At 48.0% G+C, this 17,581-nt stretch overlaps 2 protein-coding genes and 2 non-coding genes across 13 annotated transcripts; 2 read left to right on the top strand and 2 right to left on the bottom strand.

Annotated features, from left to right (window-relative positions):
* Nucleotides 1-1,048: 1,048 nt before the first annotated feature.
* Nucleotides 1,049-1,121, bottom strand: trnaa-agc (transfer RNA alanine (anticodon AGC)). Its single transcript has one exon. It is a non-coding gene; the product is annotated as a tRNA-Ala (tRNA).
* An 832-nt stretch (nucleotides 1,122-1,953) lies between these two features.
* On the top strand, nucleotides 1,954-14,233 carry LOC115048283 (centriolin-like). Of its 6 annotated transcripts, none has more exons than XM_029509623.1 (28): nucleotides 1,954-2,065; nucleotides 2,632-2,779; nucleotides 3,177-3,265; nucleotides 3,434-4,498; nucleotides 4,584-4,631; nucleotides 5,164-5,294; nucleotides 6,485-6,797; nucleotides 6,902-6,973; nucleotides 7,228-7,398; nucleotides 7,477-7,527; nucleotides 7,684-7,834; nucleotides 7,912-8,069; nucleotides 8,168-8,280; nucleotides 8,383-8,512; nucleotides 8,578-8,666; nucleotides 8,749-8,889; nucleotides 9,083-9,146; nucleotides 9,230-9,340; nucleotides 9,828-9,945; nucleotides 10,263-10,627; nucleotides 10,858-10,943; nucleotides 11,076-11,191; nucleotides 11,296-11,369; nucleotides 11,444-11,509; nucleotides 11,600-11,687; nucleotides 11,772-11,875; nucleotides 11,994-12,077; nucleotides 12,616-14,233. In XM_029509623.1, exons 2-28 carry the CDS (start codon nucleotides 2,674-2,676, stop codon nucleotides 12,802-12,804), a joined length of 4,293 nt encoding a protein of 1,430 aa, XP_029365483.1. In that variant the 5' UTR covers nucleotides 1,954-2,065; nucleotides 2,632-2,673; the 3' UTR covers nucleotides 12,805-14,233. The 6 variants fall into 6 exon arrangements, 5 of the variants coding, with proteins under 5 accessions (XP_029365483.1, XP_029365482.1, XP_029365481.1 ...); XM_029509622.1 differs by having other exon boundaries at nucleotides 7,909-8,069; nucleotides 8,171-8,280; XM_029509621.1 differs by having other exon boundaries at nucleotides 7,909-8,069.
* On the top strand, nucleotides 2,242-2,314 carry trnaa-agc (transfer RNA alanine (anticodon AGC)). The gene has a single exon. It is a non-coding gene; the product is annotated as a tRNA-Ala (tRNA).
* Nucleotides 12,428-16,554, bottom strand: LOC115048293 (TELO2-interacting protein 2-like). Of its 5 annotated transcripts, XM_029509649.1 has the most exons (10): nucleotides 16,446-16,554; nucleotides 14,934-15,405; nucleotides 14,689-14,867; nucleotides 14,538-14,595; nucleotides 14,262-14,390; nucleotides 14,102-14,194; nucleotides 13,836-14,029; nucleotides 13,562-13,705; nucleotides 13,296-13,455; nucleotides 12,428-13,225 (listed from the first exon to the last, which is right to left on the bottom strand). In XM_029509649.1, exons 2-10 carry the CDS (start codon nucleotides 15,402-15,404, stop codon nucleotides 13,148-13,150), a joined length of 1,506 nt encoding a protein of 501 aa, XP_029365509.1. In that variant the 5' UTR covers nucleotide 15,405; nucleotides 16,446-16,554; the 3' UTR covers nucleotides 12,428-13,147. The 5 variants fall into 5 exon arrangements, with proteins under 5 accessions (XP_029365509.1, XP_029365507.1, XP_029365506.1 ...); XM_029509647.1 differs by having other exon boundaries at nucleotides 13,836-14,194; XM_029509646.1 differs by having other exon boundaries at nucleotides 13,296-13,705; nucleotides 13,836-14,194.
* Between the last annotated feature and the right edge of the window lie 1,027 nt (nucleotides 16,555-17,581).

The raw sequence follows: 17,581 nt of genomic DNA, 5'->3' as shown, positions 1-17,581 counted from the left end.
GATCTCACCACCTCTTCAATGCTGTTAGAGGTTGCTGGGACAGTTTGAACCCAGTCCTGCCTGATTTTTTTTGTCTGTTAGAAATTCATGCATAATGAAGTATGGTGTCACATTTGTTCAGCTGAGTGAATCATGACAGTCTTTGGCGAATGAGGGCATCAATCTCACAACCTCTTGCGAGCTTTCTAAAATTTGAGCTAATTCCCCTGCAAATATTTGGGAAGCTTTGGGAAAACAAACTTTTAACAGGCTTTAAGAACAAAAACATCTGAAAAAAATCTTTGCAACCTGAAGATGGACAACTCAGAGTTGATCTGGATAATCTCAGAAGAATGTTCAGGTCAAGCCCTGCAATTTACACATAAATCCAGGTTAATGACAGTGAAACTGCCTTTCTCCAAAGAGTTAGAGTCCTGTTGAGAATGTGGGCATTGATCCCACTACCTCTTGTATGCGAAGTGAGTGCTCAAACATGTGAGGTAATTCCCCTGTGCTAGTATGCTAACATGATAACATGATATGATGCTGTATTTGACACAGTCTTTGGGAAAGGGATCCTCTAACAGGCTTTAAAAACAGAAAGGTCTTTGAAAGCAGAGCACATTCAAGGTGTACAGTCCAGCCAAGCCAGACAACTTTTGAGTTCACCAGCAACAGTTTCAAAGATAGAGCTCATTCAAGATGATCCTTAAGTTTAGAATAATTCTTGCTGGAAAAGCAGGTTGCAATATGGAAAGCCTAACCAGAGCTGAATACCGACGAGTACGGGATTCCAGTCCACGCGTGCCGAGCACAATGATTTAACCGCTCGGAGACTTCTTCTTGCTGGTCGTGTGCTGTAAAGTGAAGGGTTAGGGTTACGTCTCTTAAACTGGTCTGTCACCTGAGCAGTTTATTTTACGCACATGAAAACCATTTTTTATCTGTCCCAGTGGACTTGGCTCATTGAATTTTACTAATTAACTTCGTTTGACTAACCGGTTTTGAAGTTGTAATGTTCTTTTTTGGCCTTCACTTGTTGCTGTATCTCCAGAGAGCAAAAGTCCTGTGGAGAATGTGGGCATCGATCCCACTACCTCTCGCATGCTAAGCGAGCGCTCTACCATTTGAGCTAATTCCCCTGTGTTAGTATGCTAACATGCTAACCTGCTGGATTTAACAGATTGTAGATCAGATTTGAGAAAAGGACAGTTTAACAGGTTTTAAAAGCAGAAGCAACACGGAGAGATGTAACTAAGCTAAATACCAACAAGGACGAGATTCCAATCCACGTGTGCAGAGCACAGCAGCCACCTCATCAGTTTACATGTTAAACCAGGAACATAGCGGAGCTGAGTTGTTACAGCTGGGAGAGCTTGAGAAGTAAATGTGGATTAAAAAAATGTTCTAAATATATAAAATAATACATATAATAAATATACCTAATGATTCTAATTATATTTAAATGATAAACTAGCTAAACTAAACATAAATCCAGTGATTTAAGCCACATTCACTCTGAATTACTTTTCTCTGGATTTTTAGCCCTATTGGTTTTTTTTCTGATAATGTTGCTTTTTTAAAAAGTTCTTTACATGTCAGGACTCAGCAGAAGTTCAGTTTAATATATAGTCTTTACTGACATAAACAATCAGGGGAATTAGCAGGAAAGGGGCAGACAGCTCGTGTGTTTGTGTGAATCATGTTCAGAGAAACTGGAGCGGCAGTGCTAACCCCTCCCTGCTGTAGGCTTGGGCTTCCCTTGTGCTTCTTCACACCCATTGGACAGCAGGAAACCTGTCACTGTGCAGGACAGTGTGATTGGCTGAGAGAATAGTTTCCTGTGTGGATTCAAAGACACACAGAGACGACATCAGGAGAAGTTTGTCCTGGAAAAATGAGACGGAGGAGAGAAAAACAAACTGGAGACCAGAGGAGGACAAATAGGAGGTGAAGGGGGGGGGCAGAGACAATGGGGGGTTGTTTTTTTAAGGGGAGCTGACAGACCAGAGGAGGGAGGACGGCATGCAGATTTTTCCCAGCAGCCCCTGCTGGTCTCTGGAGTGGAAGAATTAGACTGCTGACTGTGAGTACAACAACATGTCTGAAGGGAGGAAAAGTGAAATGAAGATAAGCAGTCAGATCAAGGCAGGTTGGTTTGACATGTAAGGAGACCAAGAACTGGAACTGGTTAGATTTAAACCAAATAATGACAAGATGGAGATCCCTAAGAGAGAACAGACCCATCACCCCCCCTTCAGAGGGGAATTAGCTCAAATGGTAGAGCGCTCGCTTAGCATGCGAGAGGTAGCGGGATCGATGCCCGCATTCTCCACTAAGCTTTTGACTCTCCTGACCTGTGAAGACCAATCTTTCACTGCTTTTTATTCAAACACAAACAGAAGGAGGTGAGGTTGATGCTGAGACTCACTGCTGCCAGCTCTGTTGGCTTCCACAGAGTTTATGTCAACTGTGAAATTTCACCATCTAATCATAATGTATACTGTTATTGGACAACGGAGGGGTTCACTCTAGACAGGAAATCAGTTTATCAAAAATCAACTTAGCACCATATAAATAAATCTGATCATCAGTAAATTAGAACTGATTAGAACAATGTGTCCCTCCCTGATTGGCTCTTGTCTCCCTCAGGCCCATGTGACCACGTGCATTTGTCAACAGCTGTCTGACACGATGAGCAGCAGGCATGGCGAGGTGGAGGGTCGCCTTGACGACATGCTGACACGCATTGCCATGGAGACGCAGGAGATTAAAGAGCTGGAGCAACAGCTGACTGACGGTGCGGAGGCCACCAACCAATCGCAGAGCCTTTGTCAGGCTGTGGCTCCGGCGAAGAAACCAGTCGTTTCTCAACTTTCTCAAGTGTGAACTTAGAATTTTAGAATTTCTACTACAGTTCCTGTTTAGTGCACAATGCATTCTGGGATGGATCTTAACTGGAGAAGATGTGGGCTTGAACTGGAACAAACTATGATGACCAGCAGAAAAAACAGCTGCTGAACTGAATTATTACCTGATTATATATGATCATCCATTTGGCTTCTCTTGTGTTCAATCAGTCAGTAGTTTCTGATGTTTGAACACAGGACGAAGAAAACCATCAAACCATAATTTGTAATGAGGATATTATTTATTCTAAAAATAGGATTTGTTTGTTTCCTTCTCTCCTCCTCCAGGTCAGATCTTGGTGAATGAAGTTCTTCAGCGGGATTTGGAGGGAATCATCTTCAGCCTTCAGGAATATCTGAGAGGACTCAGAGAGCAGGTGGACATTTGATCGTCATTAGTACTTTACTGACCCTGTCCCCACAGTCTAACTGTTGTCAGTCCACTTTGACATCACTGCTGGGAGGACTGTTGGCTGTTCAGCCAGAGATCCAGTGTGTCTGTGTGTGTCTGTGTGCGTGTGACACATGTTGTTTCCATGTTTCAGGCTCGTCGAACTCAACAGCAAGTTCACAGTTTGCAAGATGAAAACCAGAATCTGAAGCGTCACCTGGAGGACACTCAGAGACACTGCGGACAGCTGGACGACACTCAGAGACAATGCGGACAGCTGGAGGACACTCAGAGATACTGCGTACGGCTGGAGGACACTCAGAGACACTGCGGACGGCTGGACGACACTCAGAGACACTGCAGACAGCTGGAGGACAATCAGAGACACTGCGGACGGCTGGACGACACTCAGAGACAATGCGGACGGCTGGAGGACACTCAGAGACACTGCGGACGGCTGGAGGACAATCAGAGACACTGCGGATGGCTGGAGGACACTCAGAGACAATGCGGACAGCTGGAGGACAATCAGAGACACTGCGGATGGCTGGAGGACACTCAGAGAAACTGCGGATGGCTGGAGGACAATCAGAGACACTGCGGACAGCTGGAGGACAATCAGAGACACTGCGGATGGCTGGAGGACACTCAGAGAAACTGCGGACGGCTGGAGGACAATCAGAGACACTGCGGACAGCTGGAGGACAATCAGAGACACTGCGGACGGCTGGAGGACAATCAGAGACACTGCGGACAGCTGGACGACACTCAGAGACACTGCGGACGGCTGGAGGACACTCAGAGACACTGCGGACAGCTGGAGGACACTCAGAGACACTGCGGACAGCTGGACGACACTCAGAGACAATGCGGACAGCTGGAGGACAATCAGAGACACTGCGGACGGCTGGAGGACACTCAGAGACACTGCAGACGGCTGGAGGACAATCAGAGACACTGCGGACGGCTGGACGACACTCAGAGACACTGCGGACGGCTGGAGGACAATCAGAGACACTGCGGACAGCTGGAGGACAATCAGAGACACTGCGGACGGCTGGACGACACTCAGAGACATTGCGGACGGCTGGAGGACACTCAGAGACATTGCGGACGGCTGGAGGACACTCAGAGACACTGCGGACGGCTGGACGACACTCAGAGACATTGCGGACAGCTGGAGGACACTCAGAGACATTGCGGACGGCTGGAGGACACGGTTAGGACACTCAGTCAGGTCTGTTCATGTTGTTACTGATGTATGTTGAGCCTGAGGTCTGAGTTTGTCCCTGTCTCTGCTGCAGGTGGAAGTTCCAGCTCTGAGAGACAGACAGGTGGAGGCAGCGCTTCAGGTAACACAACATCAGACTGCTGGTGTGAGCTTTACCTGCTGAATTTGTACATCTGTGTGTGTGCGTGTGACAAACAGCTGCAGTTGACCATTGACTCACAACAAGTGAGAGATTCACCCCAAGACCTGGAGACACCACAGAGTCCAGATGCCAGAAACCAAGGGCCAGAGAGCAGAGAGGCTAGGGAGACCAGAGGACAGGGACCAGAAACCAAAGACCAGGAAGACCAGGCACAAGTTATCATGACCTGAGACTCTAATACATGATGTTTTCCCTAAAGCCCCGCCCCTAAACATGACCACAAATGGTCAAATCCTTGATGAGAAAATCATGAGACAGCAGACCACAGACAGGATGCTGATGACATCACACAACATATGTAAAAGACATCACATGTTCCACTGTGTGATGAAGATGATGGTGGAAAATCTTCAGCCATCACTCATAAAACAAAAGAACGAAACTTCAAGTGAATTATGACTCCTCATACGTTTTGTTTTTTTGTTGTTGTTGTGCGTGTGTGTGGTTGTAGGATGAAAAGTTATCTCTTCAGCAGATTGTCCACAGACTTCAGGCCCAGCTGGACCAGAACAGCGCTCTGTATGAAGACCAAGCAGCAGCAGCAGCCTTGTTGGATCCTCAGGAGGCTCAGGACGAGGACAGGTACCCGTACTGCAGTCCTGATATGATTTCATCTGACTGATTTAACCCTCATCAGCGTCATCAGTCGCTCTCTCTCTCTCTACCCAAACGGTCGAGGCAGATGCCGCCTCCCGAGCCTGGTTCTGCTTGAGGTTTCTGCCCGTGAATTCGGTGGTACAGTCTGTCAGTCAGACAATAGCCACACCTCTTAAATAAGTCACTACATCATAGACAGAGGGAGGTGATGACCTTTGACCCACAAACTGTAGGATAGTTCCTCAGAGGGGAGTTAGCTCAAATGGTAGAGCGCTTGCTTGGCATGCAAGTGGCAGTGAGCTCGATGCCCACATTCTCCACAAAACTTTAGCAAAGGAAAAAACTTTTAATTTCAATTCTGGTGAGTCGACAGCAAATCAGAAATACTGCTGAGGCTGAATCCAGGAACCATTGTGCCCCACCCCCTCCCAGCAGAAGCTGCTACAAATGCCGAGGTTTCACTGAAGGTTTATTTATCTGTAATGACTCAGGTCCAGTATGTCCCTGCTTTAACAAGTTCAGTGACAAGGTGGCTGAGTGGTTAAGGTGATGGGCTGCTGATCCATTGTGCTCAGCACGTGTGGCTTCTAATCCCATCCTTGTCAGAGTTTATTGGAAAGTTACATCTTTCCAAGTTGCACCCTGCTTTTCCTAAAGCCTAAATATCTGATTTTATGTCCATCCTGGTGGATCGCAAATAGCTGTGCAACCTGTTGATGGTGAACTCAAAGGTTGCCTGGCTTTAAAAACTGCTCATGCTGCTGTATTGTATCTCTGAATGCGCTGTGGCTGTGTCCCATAAATTCTCATAAGCAAATCCAGGATGTGAAATTATCAGGAAAAGATCTGAATATTCCCCTGATGTTTTGGTGGTAGAGGTGTTTTCAGGTCTATCTATCTGTTTTTAAAGCATGTTAAATGTTTGTTTTCCCAAAGCTCAGCTACGCTGTGTTAAATACAGCATGTTAGCACAGTAGCACAGGGGATTGAGCTCAAATGGTACACTTAGCATGTGAGAGGTAGTGGGATCAGAAAAACACTAGTCAGACAGAACAGGGTTCAAACTGTCCTGGAATCTGTGGCCAAGACCCAGAAACTTCTAACAGGGGGAGCAGACGCTCCATTTCAGCAATGAACCACAAACCCAATGACGACCTGGTCCTGTCCACCCACAGAAGCCCTGAGAACATGTTGTGCAAAAGTATGGAGCAGCTACACAGGACCAGCAGGGAGCAGCTCCAACGAGACCTCAACCACAGCCGAGAACAGATAGCCAGGCTGCAGGCCCAGCTTGCACAAGAGCAGGACCGCAGAGACCAATTACAATCCCATCTGGAAACCCAAGTTGTTCAGGAACAGGATTGGGTATCCCAAAGTGTGGAGCAGGATGAGGAGTCTGAAGGCTGGAGGCTGAAGGAGGACATCCAAAGGTTCAGAGACAAACTGCAGAGGTCTCGCAGCAGATACAGACACATTCAACAGAACCTGGTCAGTAGCAGTCCAGACAGAGCAGAACCTGCTTCTGATCTTTTGCTCTGAAACCACAGAAACAGAATAATCAGCAGATTAAATCATCTGTGCTCATACTGCAGGAGTCAGCACTGGAGCAGAGAGGTCTGCAGCTTCACGACGTCCAGCAGCAGAGAGACGCACTGCTGCAGCAGGTCTGAGACAGAAACGTCAGACCGTGGATCAGCTGATCTGCACTCGGCCACATATATTTCCTGTCCTCTTAAAACCTGTTCATAGCTCTTATTTTGGAAAGTTGCCTCAGAAATTTGTAAAATTTCTAACATACACTGCTGAGATGAAAATTTGTTAAATGAATTAAGATGTGAAGCCAATTGCAAAACCCAGAACCAAAGACTAAAGGTGGAGGAGTTTGTGCTTCATAAAAGCTTCCTGTTTGTTGGTCCAGCTGCATTCACAGAGCAAAGAACACCAGAGGAACCTCAGGTATCTGAACAGGAAGCTACAGCAGCTCGGCAGGTCCATGTGTGACTCTGACCAGCTGACAGCAGAACAGTTGAGACGAGCCATCAAACAGCTCAGAGCTCTGAACCAGACCGTAGAGCTGCTGCACACTCAGGTACTCACATCAAATGCACATCTGACCTGAGTCGTGTTTCTGTGTCAACATTTGTCTGAAACTGAAGTTTTCTGTCAGAAAAAGACAAGAGACAGAGGACAGTGCTGCTACGTAGCACCTGGACACAGTGTGAGACATTTTTACTTTTTACTTGATCCATTTAAATCCCAAAGGTAGAGTTGTTTTGTTTTTGTAAGGTAAATGAAGAAAAAGTCTGTGTATGTATTGTAAAAGTTTTATCATGTAAAGAATCATAGAATTTAAAACATAGTTTGTCGCTTTCAGGCTCCGAGTTTTGGTTCTCAGGGGACTCAGGACTCTGGTTTGGGGCTTCAGTACCTCAATTCTCCTGACAGGGGGCAGCAGCAGGACAGGCCTCCTCCAGGAGGGGGTAACTGGGTCTCTGCCCCCCCGACACACACAGACACAGGCACCGGTAAATGGACTGAGGCTTTTTAAGGTTGTTCAGATGTTCTCATGTCCTCAGACTCTGATGTAACATCTGTCCAGCAGACTGGAAGGACAGTGACACTGACCAGAGGTCCAGGGGGGGGACTCCTTCCCCAGCTGCAGCTCACCCTCCCCTGGTCCAACCTGCCTGGTTGCTCTGTGGTTCCCCTGCAGCTGCCGTCTATGGTCCTCCAGCTGGGGGATCTGAACACTCACTGCCGGTCAGTATCTGGATCCTGAACTGGGACCCCCTCCTCGTCCACATAGAGCTCACTGAGAGATCACAGATATTTCACGTGTCAGTGTGTGCTTGTATCAGCAGGGGTTGGAGTGTGAGTGTGTGCTCAGAGAAGCTGAGAGACTGAAAAAGAAGAAGAAACCACAAGTGGAAACCAAGAAGGTGCAAGACACACTGAGACACAGCGCACACAGGTAACACACAATCAAAGTAACGCTAAACAACGCACTTTCTCAGTACCACACTGACCTGAGACCGGAAACATCTGACACGGAGACCTTATTTTTGGGGGGCAGGAGTGTGATGCAGGTATGCAATGAGGTGGATTGTGTGGAGGAGACTCTGCTGAGGAGACGTGCTGAACTCCGTCAGGCTGACCGGCTCCTGTTGGAGGCTCAGAGCTGCATACGCACCACCAGAGAACAGGTACACACACGCACACACACAGCTCTGTGCCTGCAGCACTCAGGACAACTCCCCACTTCTTGCAGGTCACTTCAGTTCAGAGGGAGGCAGATCTCCTGCAGCACAGCGCTCAGGACAGCGCCACCTACTTGCTGGAGACCACAGAGCACATCAGGTAAACCCAGGCTGACCTTTGACCTCCAGACTCAGCCCTGATCCTTTATCAGGTGTATCTAATGTGTGAACTGATGTGGCAGAGAGCTGCAGGAGGAGGTGGAAGATCTGAGGAGGAGGAGGCAGGAGGAGGAGAACTCACTGAGGGAAGTGAAAGAGGCGCAGAAGAGCAGAGATCAGGAGCTCCAACAGCTCAGGACACAAACACACTCAGCTACACAAAGGTACAGTTCAACACACTCAGGTGACATTAGCAACACACTTAGCATGTCTATCATGGACACAGAGCTCACAGATAGTTTATAACTGAACTTACTGCCACAGTAAAAACTCCTAAATTACAAGTTTTAGATCTGAGGACTTTTATTGTGTAGATGTCTGTGAGTCTGCGGTATTAACACAAATCTGTGTGTTCAGATTATCTGGTCTGCTGTCAGACTGTCAGGAGGCTCAGAGGTGTCTGGAGTTAGTGAACAGTCAGGTAAACTCGTGACCCCACATCCAAAACCACCGGGAGACTGAAGTTTGAAGTAGGAGACACTGAAGCTTCATGTCTCTCTGCAGGTGGAGCAGCAGGAGCAGAGACTGGTTCAGAGGACGGACGAGCATCAAACAGCTGTGAAGAGAGTAAGTGAGGTCAGACATGAGGGGGAACAACTACAGAACACCATCAAGGTGAGGAAGTCTTGATGAGGTGGCATACTCTTTATATGCATTTACTTTTTAAGCCCTCTCAGCTGTAACGACGCAGCTCCAGTATGTTCCTGGTTTAATGTGTAAATTGACGTAAATTGTTTTTAAATGATGATTCTTCTTTTAAAGCATGTTAATGGATCCTTTCCCAAAGCGCTGTATTAAATCCAGCAGGTTAGCATGTTCGCTTGCCAACAGAGGGGAATTAGCTCACTCAGCATGTGAGTGGTAGTGGGATCGATGCCCACATTCTTCAGTGGCACTCATGTCTCACACAGCTGAAAAAACTGGTCAACAAACACTTTTACTTCTGCTGAAACTTTGTGTGAAAGACACTCCATTTCAGCTAACATACAAAAGATTACAAGGCAAACTATTAAACCACAAAGAAACTGAAGATCTAAAGAAACATAAACAAGCAAAAAAAACGTGGTGAGCTCATGTCTGAAAATTGTGTGCGTGTGTGTAGGGGTTGTTGGAGCAGCAGGAGATGTTGTTGACTGTGAAGATGTCGACAATCTCAGCTCTAAAAGAAGAAGAGCAGAAACTTCTCAGACTGCAGTCTGAAGTCAGCGCACACAGAGCAGGTAACAAAGCACACACACAATTTATTCATTCATCCATATTCTCCTCTGATCTGTTTCCGGGTCATGGGGGGTTCTGGAGCCAATCCCAGCTAACTCTGGGCGAGGGGCGGGGTCAGCCTGGACAGACCTACGGACCGTTTAGTCACCAATGACACCAGGATGTGTTTGGAGGCTCCAGGCCGTGAACTGAATCAGGACCTCCTGTTGTGGGGCAGCAGAGCTAAACACTGTGCTGCCCACAAAAGTTGATGAATCTAAAAACGTAAACGAAAGATTTAAGTCTTCATAAGATGCCTGTCCTCTGTGTCTGACTCCAGAGCTGAAGCAGGTTCTTCAGGAGCTTCTGGGCGAGCAGCAGGTGCTGCAGGAAACTAAAAACAAACACACCCAGACTCTCCAGCAGCTGCAGAAGAAGAAGGACGAACTGGACAGGACAAAGGACAAAGCGGACAGGAAGAGGGACGAGTTGAACAGGATACAGGACGAGGTGAAGAAGAGGAAGGACATGGTGGAGACGCAGCAGCAGGAACTGGACAGGAAAATGGATGAAATGGACAGAATGCAGGATGAAGTTGAGAGGAAGAGGAAAGAGCTGGCTGGCCTGCAACAGGAAGTGGAGTCCCACAGAAAAGAGGCAGAGCTTTGTCTCCAAAACACAACGATGCTGCAAACAGAGACACAGGTTGGTCAAAATGTCTCCTTCAACTAGACAATCAGCTCCTATTTTGATAGTGACGTTTGACAGTGGCGCTCCTATTGGCCGCAGTGGGTGATGTCACAGCCAATCAGAGTGTCTCAAAAGTTCTTTGTCCATAGTTGGATGAGCTGGGAGTCAGGGGGCGGAGTCAGAGCTGAGCCACCCTTTACCCAGTCATAGATACAGACTAACAGATGGGGGGGGGGGCTCTGCAGGAGGAGCTGAGCAGGAGGAGGGAGGAGAAGAGCAGCCTGAAGGAGCAGTGTAAACACCTGGAGGCCAGAAGGACGCACGCACAACGGTACACACACTGTCTGAAGGTGTTGACAAGACAGTGGAGTCACAGAGAGACATATTGGGACATTGAGAACAGTTACAAACAGCTGATGATTGATAATGCAAATATAAAAATGTTTGTGTGCGTGTGTGTCAGGTGTCTGTCAGCAGGGGAGGCGGAGCTTGCTAAACAGAAGGAGCAGCTCAGCTACGCCCACCTCCTCAACCAACAAGTTGTCAGAGAAACAGCAGCCAATCAGGAACAGCTCAAAGGTGTGAGTAATGCACACAACATAACACAGTTTGGACAGTGTCATCGGTTAGTCTTCACGGTGATGTGTTCAGGGTCTCAGGATCTTCTGATGTCTGTGTTACAGAGAGCTCTGAGCTTCTGTCTGAGCTCAGTGAGCGAGTGGAGAAGAAGAAGAAGGAGCTTCAGACTCTGGAGGAGGTCAAACACAATCTGTCAGTGTGTAGGAGGTGTGTGTGTCTGTGTATTATGAACTGTGTGTTTGTGTGTATCAGGAGCTGAGTGTGTCCAGGCAGAGGACGCAGACGCAGACACAGCTGGAGGAGCTGCAGTTGCGACAGGTACTGATGACTTTGAGCAGCTGAATAAATCAAGCAGCTGAGCACCAACTCTGCTCCCCCTTCCCGTCTGTCCCTCTATCTCTGTCTCAGGTACTGAAGGACATTAAAGCTGCAGTCTGCCGATTGGAGGACAGGGGGCGCCATCTGGACAAGCAACAGCTGCAGCTCAGCTTCCTCGGTCAGTCGACATTGAAGTCATTCCGTTTCCTCCAAACTCACTTCCTGCTGGAGTTGACATTAACTCATAAATCTTTCTGATCAGGGGAGGAGCTAAAACAGCAGAGGGAGGGTCACATGAGCGAGGAGGGGCTCAATCAGATGGAGGCGGGGCCTCAGAAGAAATGTGATGATCTGCTTGAAGAGCAGGTGAAGAAAAATTCAACAGATTAAAGTTTCTGATCAATAATATAACTTTATTATTCATCCCTGTGGTGACACAGAAGAATTGAAATGGGACAAAAAATAGCTGTGTGTGTGTGTGTAGGGTCACAGCACAGAGGCAGAGTCAGAGGAGGACGAGTCTTTCTACTTGTCAACAGTCCGTCTGAGCTCGCCCATCAACACGGAGGTGAGTCCTGTGGGACCCAGTCTGATCGGGAACCAGACACACAAATCCATCCATCCATCAAACTGCTTGTTCAGATTAGAGGAACTCAAGAGTTCCACAGACATCAGACCAGCACAGGAAACACTGAATATGAGACAGGAGGCTGAAGAAGACATGATTTAAAAACATACATCCATTTTCTTCGTCTTATCTCGGTGGCACATGCTCCAGACCTTCCTAAAGAATCCAGGCTCTTCTCAGGTCAGACATGTCAGGGCAGTAGTTCTTGCCCTTGTGGACAGGTAGATCACAGGTGTATTTTCAGGAGGAGAGGTGGCGGACAGAGCTACAGAGAGAACTCAGGAAGAAAATCGACTGAAGGTGACAACACTTTATTTTTCCTTTACCTCAGAAAACAGAAGAAGAACCAAATGATGACTCTGAGTTCATCAAATTCATTTTTTACTGATCATGGAAGTCCCATCTGTCTCTGGTTAGCTCTCTCCTGTTTGGTGTCTCCTGAGGCTGATCCCTCATGCTGGTCTCTGCTTGTCCTCAGGCTCGACTTCGGCTCAGGCTGTGGAACCAGCAGGAGAACCTGAGACAACTGGAGACTGAGGAGACCCTGACGGGCCTGAGGCTCAGACTGGATCAGCTGGACTCTCTGCTCACGAACATGGAGCTCAGATCTGGACAAGCCCAGCACGAGACCCCAGGAACCAAACATCAGGACCAGGACCAGGACTAGTACCAGGATCTTCATACACAATACTGGACAAATAAACCGATTGAACTGTGACATCGCAACCAAACGGATAAACAACACAAAATGAATATTCCTAGAGTCTGTGAACACATCATCTCTGACTAGCTGTCAGTGAAAACAAACACAATGAACACCTGATGATGACGATGATGATGATGATGTCACTCCAGCCTCAGGTGCTGATTAATACACTGCTAAAAACAGTCCCACAGAAGACAGGAAGTGATACTGCTGACCTTCCGAAATAAAAGTCTCTGACACTAAACACCAACAGCAGCACCTGCTCTGTTACAGTCAGACATCCAGCTGGTCAAGGTGTGCAGCATCACCTCTCTGTAACAGTTGCTAGGCAACGCAGCACCTCAGGGCCACAACAGCTGCTGTCAAGCTGCTGGAGGAGGGGCTGAGAAAGAGAGAGACAGGTGAGTGCCGGGTGAGTGTTCGACAGCTGAGTGTCAGGTGAGTGAACACACCTGTACTTGTCCGTGTGTGCAGTGGTCCAGCAGTTTGACACACAGGCTGGCGTGGCTCATCACCTTCTGTCTGACACCGACTCTGAGCTCCGAGTCCTCCGACACGTCCACCAGCAGCCGAAGCAAGCAGCGAAGCAACATGTTGACCCGCTGCTCCATCCTGAGGACGCAGTCCGCCATGATTACACCGGTGATGATGAGGGAAGGCACCAAAACACAAGAAACATGTTTGTGCGTTCCTCTTTCTCTGTCTGTGTGTGTCTGACCTGGGCCAGGCTGCTCTGATGGTTTTCTGCAGGACCTCCAGGATCTTTAGTCTGGTCTTCTCCTCAGGTGGCTCTCTGATCTCCAGATATCCCAGCACCACCCGCTCCAGCCGCCGCAGGTGTCTGCACACGGTCACACCCATCCTGCATCATACACATGAATCAAATGCACCTCTGACTAAAGCGGAGACACTTATCACTATGGCAACCAAAGTCTGAACAGTATCCCTGACAACCAATCACAGTTCTTCATCATCATCATCATCAGACTCACCTGTCGATGAAGGGTGGCAGGGCTGATGCATAGACGTAGCGAAGTGCCACCTTATGCTCCGCCTCCATGTTGGTCAGGACCAGACGTAATACGTCGTCATGGCGACAGGGCTTCCTGCGGGCAGAGGAGGGGGCGAGGGAGGACGGCGGTGTTTCCAGCACCAGCAACAGGTCTAAGAGACAGGACAAGACCAGCTGGGACAAAGAGACATTCCATGAGTATGGTGTGTCTGTGTGTGTCTGTGTGTGTGTCACTGTGTGTTCTACCTGGATGACAGCAGCCTCGGTTGTGTACAGGTGTTTGAACAATGCCTGGTAGAGAACTTCAGCTCTGTTGAACTGACGGAGATCAGCAGCGGCCTGGATACACACAGTGTTTATTAAAGGGAATTATCTGTGTTTTAATGATGAATCTTTGTGTGTTTACCGTGTTGATGATGATGTGGTGCAGACAGCGAACTCCCAGCATGCAGTTCTCTGGTCTGTAGTGGTCAGTGAGGAGGAGGGAGGGAGGCAGGATGCGGGGCAGGTGAGGAGAGAGGGATGGACGAGTCACCTGTGTAAAACATGATGAAAGTGTGAGGACCAGGACCTGCTGAGATCTGGATCCAGCAGATCCACATCTGTGATGTTTACATCACTTTGGCATGGAAACCGTGTGCTTCCTGTGGTCATGTGATTTATCTGATGATGTCACACTGACCTGCAGAAGGGTCCAAACAAACACGAACTTCGCTGCTTCACAATGCTGCCATGACTCCCTACAATTCAAATAGATACAAAGACACACACAGACACACACAGGGTTAAAACCAGACAAACTTAACTTTGAATCTTCTCAGAAACGTTCTCACTTGCTGATTTGCGGCTGCAGGACGTCCAGGACCCCTCCCAGTATTCCTTCCTCTCCCTCCTGTCCCCTCCTGTCCCCCATCAAGAAGTGGGCAGAGTCTGTCCAACTCCCTGCCCTCAGCAGCGCCTCCTGCAGGCTCTGAGCTGCTGCCCTGGAGGAGGAGGTGGTCCAGACCTGATCCTGAAACCACAGAGAAGCATTAACATCGGCTCGACTTTTATCTTGATGTTTTCCCACCACACTCACCTGGAAATGAGTTACAGCGAACACGCACACAGACGGCGCCACGGTCTGCAGCACACCAGTGCACTTCCTGTTTTCCAGAGTTCTTAGCAGGGCTACGAGGGCAGAGCACACTGTGACGACTTGGTTCGGGACGCTCTGATAGGCCGCAGCTGGCAGAGAGCTGACGTCGTCCTCGCACAATGGCAGAGCAGCACAACCAACCAGAGCATCTGTCAGAGATCTGTAGGCCAACTGAAGCTCCACCCCACCTTCTTCATTGGCTGAAGCTGATGAGAACAGCCAATCAGGATCAGCTGTTTGAAAGAGCTGCACCACTTGACCAATCAGGGAGCTGGTTTCTGAGTCTGAGGAAGCACCAATCAGATTCTTCTGCAGCTGAGGCAGGAGTTCTGTGATTGGAGGAAGAGAAGAGGGGAGGAGCTTCTCTGTGGAGGACAGATGAAGCTCCTGAAGCAAAGATGAAAGCTCCATCCTGTGGTGAAGGAAAGGAAGGGAGAGAGGGGAGGAAGGAAGGAAAGAGGAAGAGAGGGAGAGAGAGAGGGAAGGAAGGAAGAAGGGAGGGAGAGAAAGAGGGAAGGAAGGAGGGAGGAAGGAAGGAAGGAAAGAGGGAGGAAAGAAAGGAAGGAGGGAGGGAGGAAGGAAGGGAGGGAGGGAGAGAAAGAGGGAAGGAAGGAAGAAGGGAGGGAGAGAAAGGGAAGGAAGGAGGGAGGAAGGAAGGAAGGAAAGAGGGAGGGAAGGAAGGAAGGAGGGAGGAAAGGAAGGAAGGAGGGAGGGAGGGAGGGAGGGAGAGAAAGAGGGAAGGAAGGAGGGAGGGAGGAAGGAAGGAAGGGAGGGAGGGAGAGAAAGAGGGAAGGAAGGAAAGAGGGAGGGAAGGAAGGAAGGGAGGGAGGGAGAGAAAGAAGAAACAAAGGAAGGAAGGAAAGAAGGAAAGAGGGAGGGAGAGAAAGAGGGAAGGAAGGAGGGAGGAAGGAAGGAAGGAAAGAGGGAGGGAAGGAAGGAAGGAGAGAGGAAAGGAAGGAAGGAGGGATGGAGGGAGGGAGAGAAAGAAGAAACAAAGGAAGGCAGGAAAGAAGGAAAGAGGGAGGGAGAGAAAGAGGGAAGGAAGGAAGAAGGGAGGGAGAGAAAGAGGGAAGGAAGGAGGGAGGGAGGGAGAGAAAGAGGGAAGGAAGGAAGAAGGGAGGGAGAGAAAGAGGGAAGGAAAGAAGGAGGGAGGGAGAGATCGGACATGATGGAGGAAAGGTGAACAGTCATTTTTCACGCCTCCTCCTGAGCTCAGATTCTGGTCTCCACCGGTCCTCAGAACCAGAACCAGGTCCTAGCCCGGGGCCGGACCTCAAGATCAGGACTGAAACTCTTTCTTTAGAACTGGATCTGTTGTTTCTCTAAGGTCAAAAACGTTTGACGTCACACAAAACAACATTTTGTGTGTTCGTCCTGCTGAAATGAGCCACTCTTATTTTGAAGGGGCTGTAATGAATTCATAAAAACATGTAACCGGAAGCGGAGACTTACCCGAACCAAGTCTGTTCTCTTTGGGTCCTTTATTTCATTTTAAGTGAAAATCATCTTTAAATTAACGCCGTTCACCGACAGAAAGCTGCGGCCATTTTACCGGAAGACAATGTGTGTTTAGAGAATGTGTCCGGCCGGGTACAAACTCAGCACGAAGGTTCCTACACCGGAACTGAGCTCTGAGAAAAATTATCTGAGGTTCAAACAAAAAACTGAATGCGGATCAACTGTATGTTAAATTTACATCATGAAGCAAGTACACAACAGAGCAACAGCAGACAGACGCACCCCAGAGGTTTACACTTTTATTGTTCATTATTACTGAAATAGTTGTTATTTGGACCAAACAGACTCACTGTGGTAAAAGGAAACATTTTTAATAAACAGGTGTAGTCTGTTATTAAAAGTAAAAATTTGATGAGGCTCAGTGTTCACAAACAAAACACACAAAACAACGTGTTCACACGTGTTGACAGATCAAAGAATCAACATGTGAACGTGACCAATTGCCAGACAGCCTCAGTGTTTGTGGGGACATTAGTGGCAGATTAAAAGCCCACAGATACTTTTGGAGGGAGAGCTTGTCTTGTTGTTTTCCAGCAGTGACGGAGTCGAGTGTTTCCGACTCGTTTACACAGAAACGACCACATCAGAGGTGAAACACAAAGACCTCACCACCTTTGATGAGGCAGATTAACATGGTTTCCACTGACAGGCTGTTTATTCAGGTTTCAAAGCAGGAGGAAGCTGCTGTCAGGACATGTCATCGACTCGCGCACACGCACGCACACACACACACAAAACAACAATTTGTTTAAATCCTCCATTCGATCAAATTGAAATTGTGTGACTGAGTGATGAAGTTGCTTCATTCATAGATGTTAGCTCACAGCTGATGTTAGCTAAGTCATTTTGTTAGCTCATTTTAGTCCAGATCTGATTTATATTTTAGCTCAGGATTTAATTAAAGCTAGCATAAGGCCAAAGCCAGCAGGTATATTCACTATCAGTTTTATCTCAGTGTTAATGTGAACCACAGCTTAGCATGATGCTAAGTGAGTTATTTAGCCTAGAAAAAACTCGATGTCACAAGGACGTGAATAAATAATCCTTGATTCAGAAAAATCTGAGAGCTT

Source organism: Echeneis naucrates, chromosome 9 (genome assembly GCF_900963305.1).
Source record: "Echeneis naucrates chromosome 9, fEcheNa1.1, whole genome shotgun sequence".
Taxonomy (NCBI): Eukaryota; Metazoa; Chordata; class Actinopteri; order Carangiformes; family Echeneidae; genus Echeneis; species Echeneis naucrates.
The sequence above is the reverse complement of the archived record's forward strand: the minus strand, read 5'-3'. Positions and strand labels throughout refer to the sequence as shown.

What these genes read in the sequence shown, in the direction of transcription:
- LOC115048293 (XM_029509644.1), bottom strand. Translation starts at nt 15,404, where the DNA reads ATGGAGCTTTCATCTTTGCTTCAGGAGCTTCATCTGTCCTCCACAGAG. An exon ending in CTGCAGCCGCAAATCAGCAA is followed by an intron (nt 14,596 to 14,688) that starts GTGAGAACGTTT and finishes TTTGAATTGTAG; the next exon opens with GGAGTCATGGCAGCATTGTG. An exon ending in CTGCCACCCTTCATCGACAG is followed by an intron (nt 13,706 to 13,835) that starts GTGAGTCTGATG and finishes TGTATGATGCAG; the next exon opens with GATGGGTGTGACCGTGTGCA.
- LOC115048283 (XM_029509621.1), top strand. Translation starts at nt 2,674, where the DNA reads ATGAGCAGCAGGCATGGCGAGGTGGAGGGTCGCCTTGACGACATGCTG. An exon ending in GCGGACGGCTGGAGGACACG is followed by an intron (nt 4,499 to 4,583) that starts GTTAGGACACTC and finishes TCTCTGCTGCAG; the next exon opens with GTGGAAGTTCCAGCTCTGAG. An exon ending in AGGAGCTGCAGTTGCGACAG is followed by an intron (nt 11,510 to 11,599) that starts GTACTGATGACT and finishes TCTCTGTCTCAG; the next exon opens with GTACTGAAGGACATTAAAGC.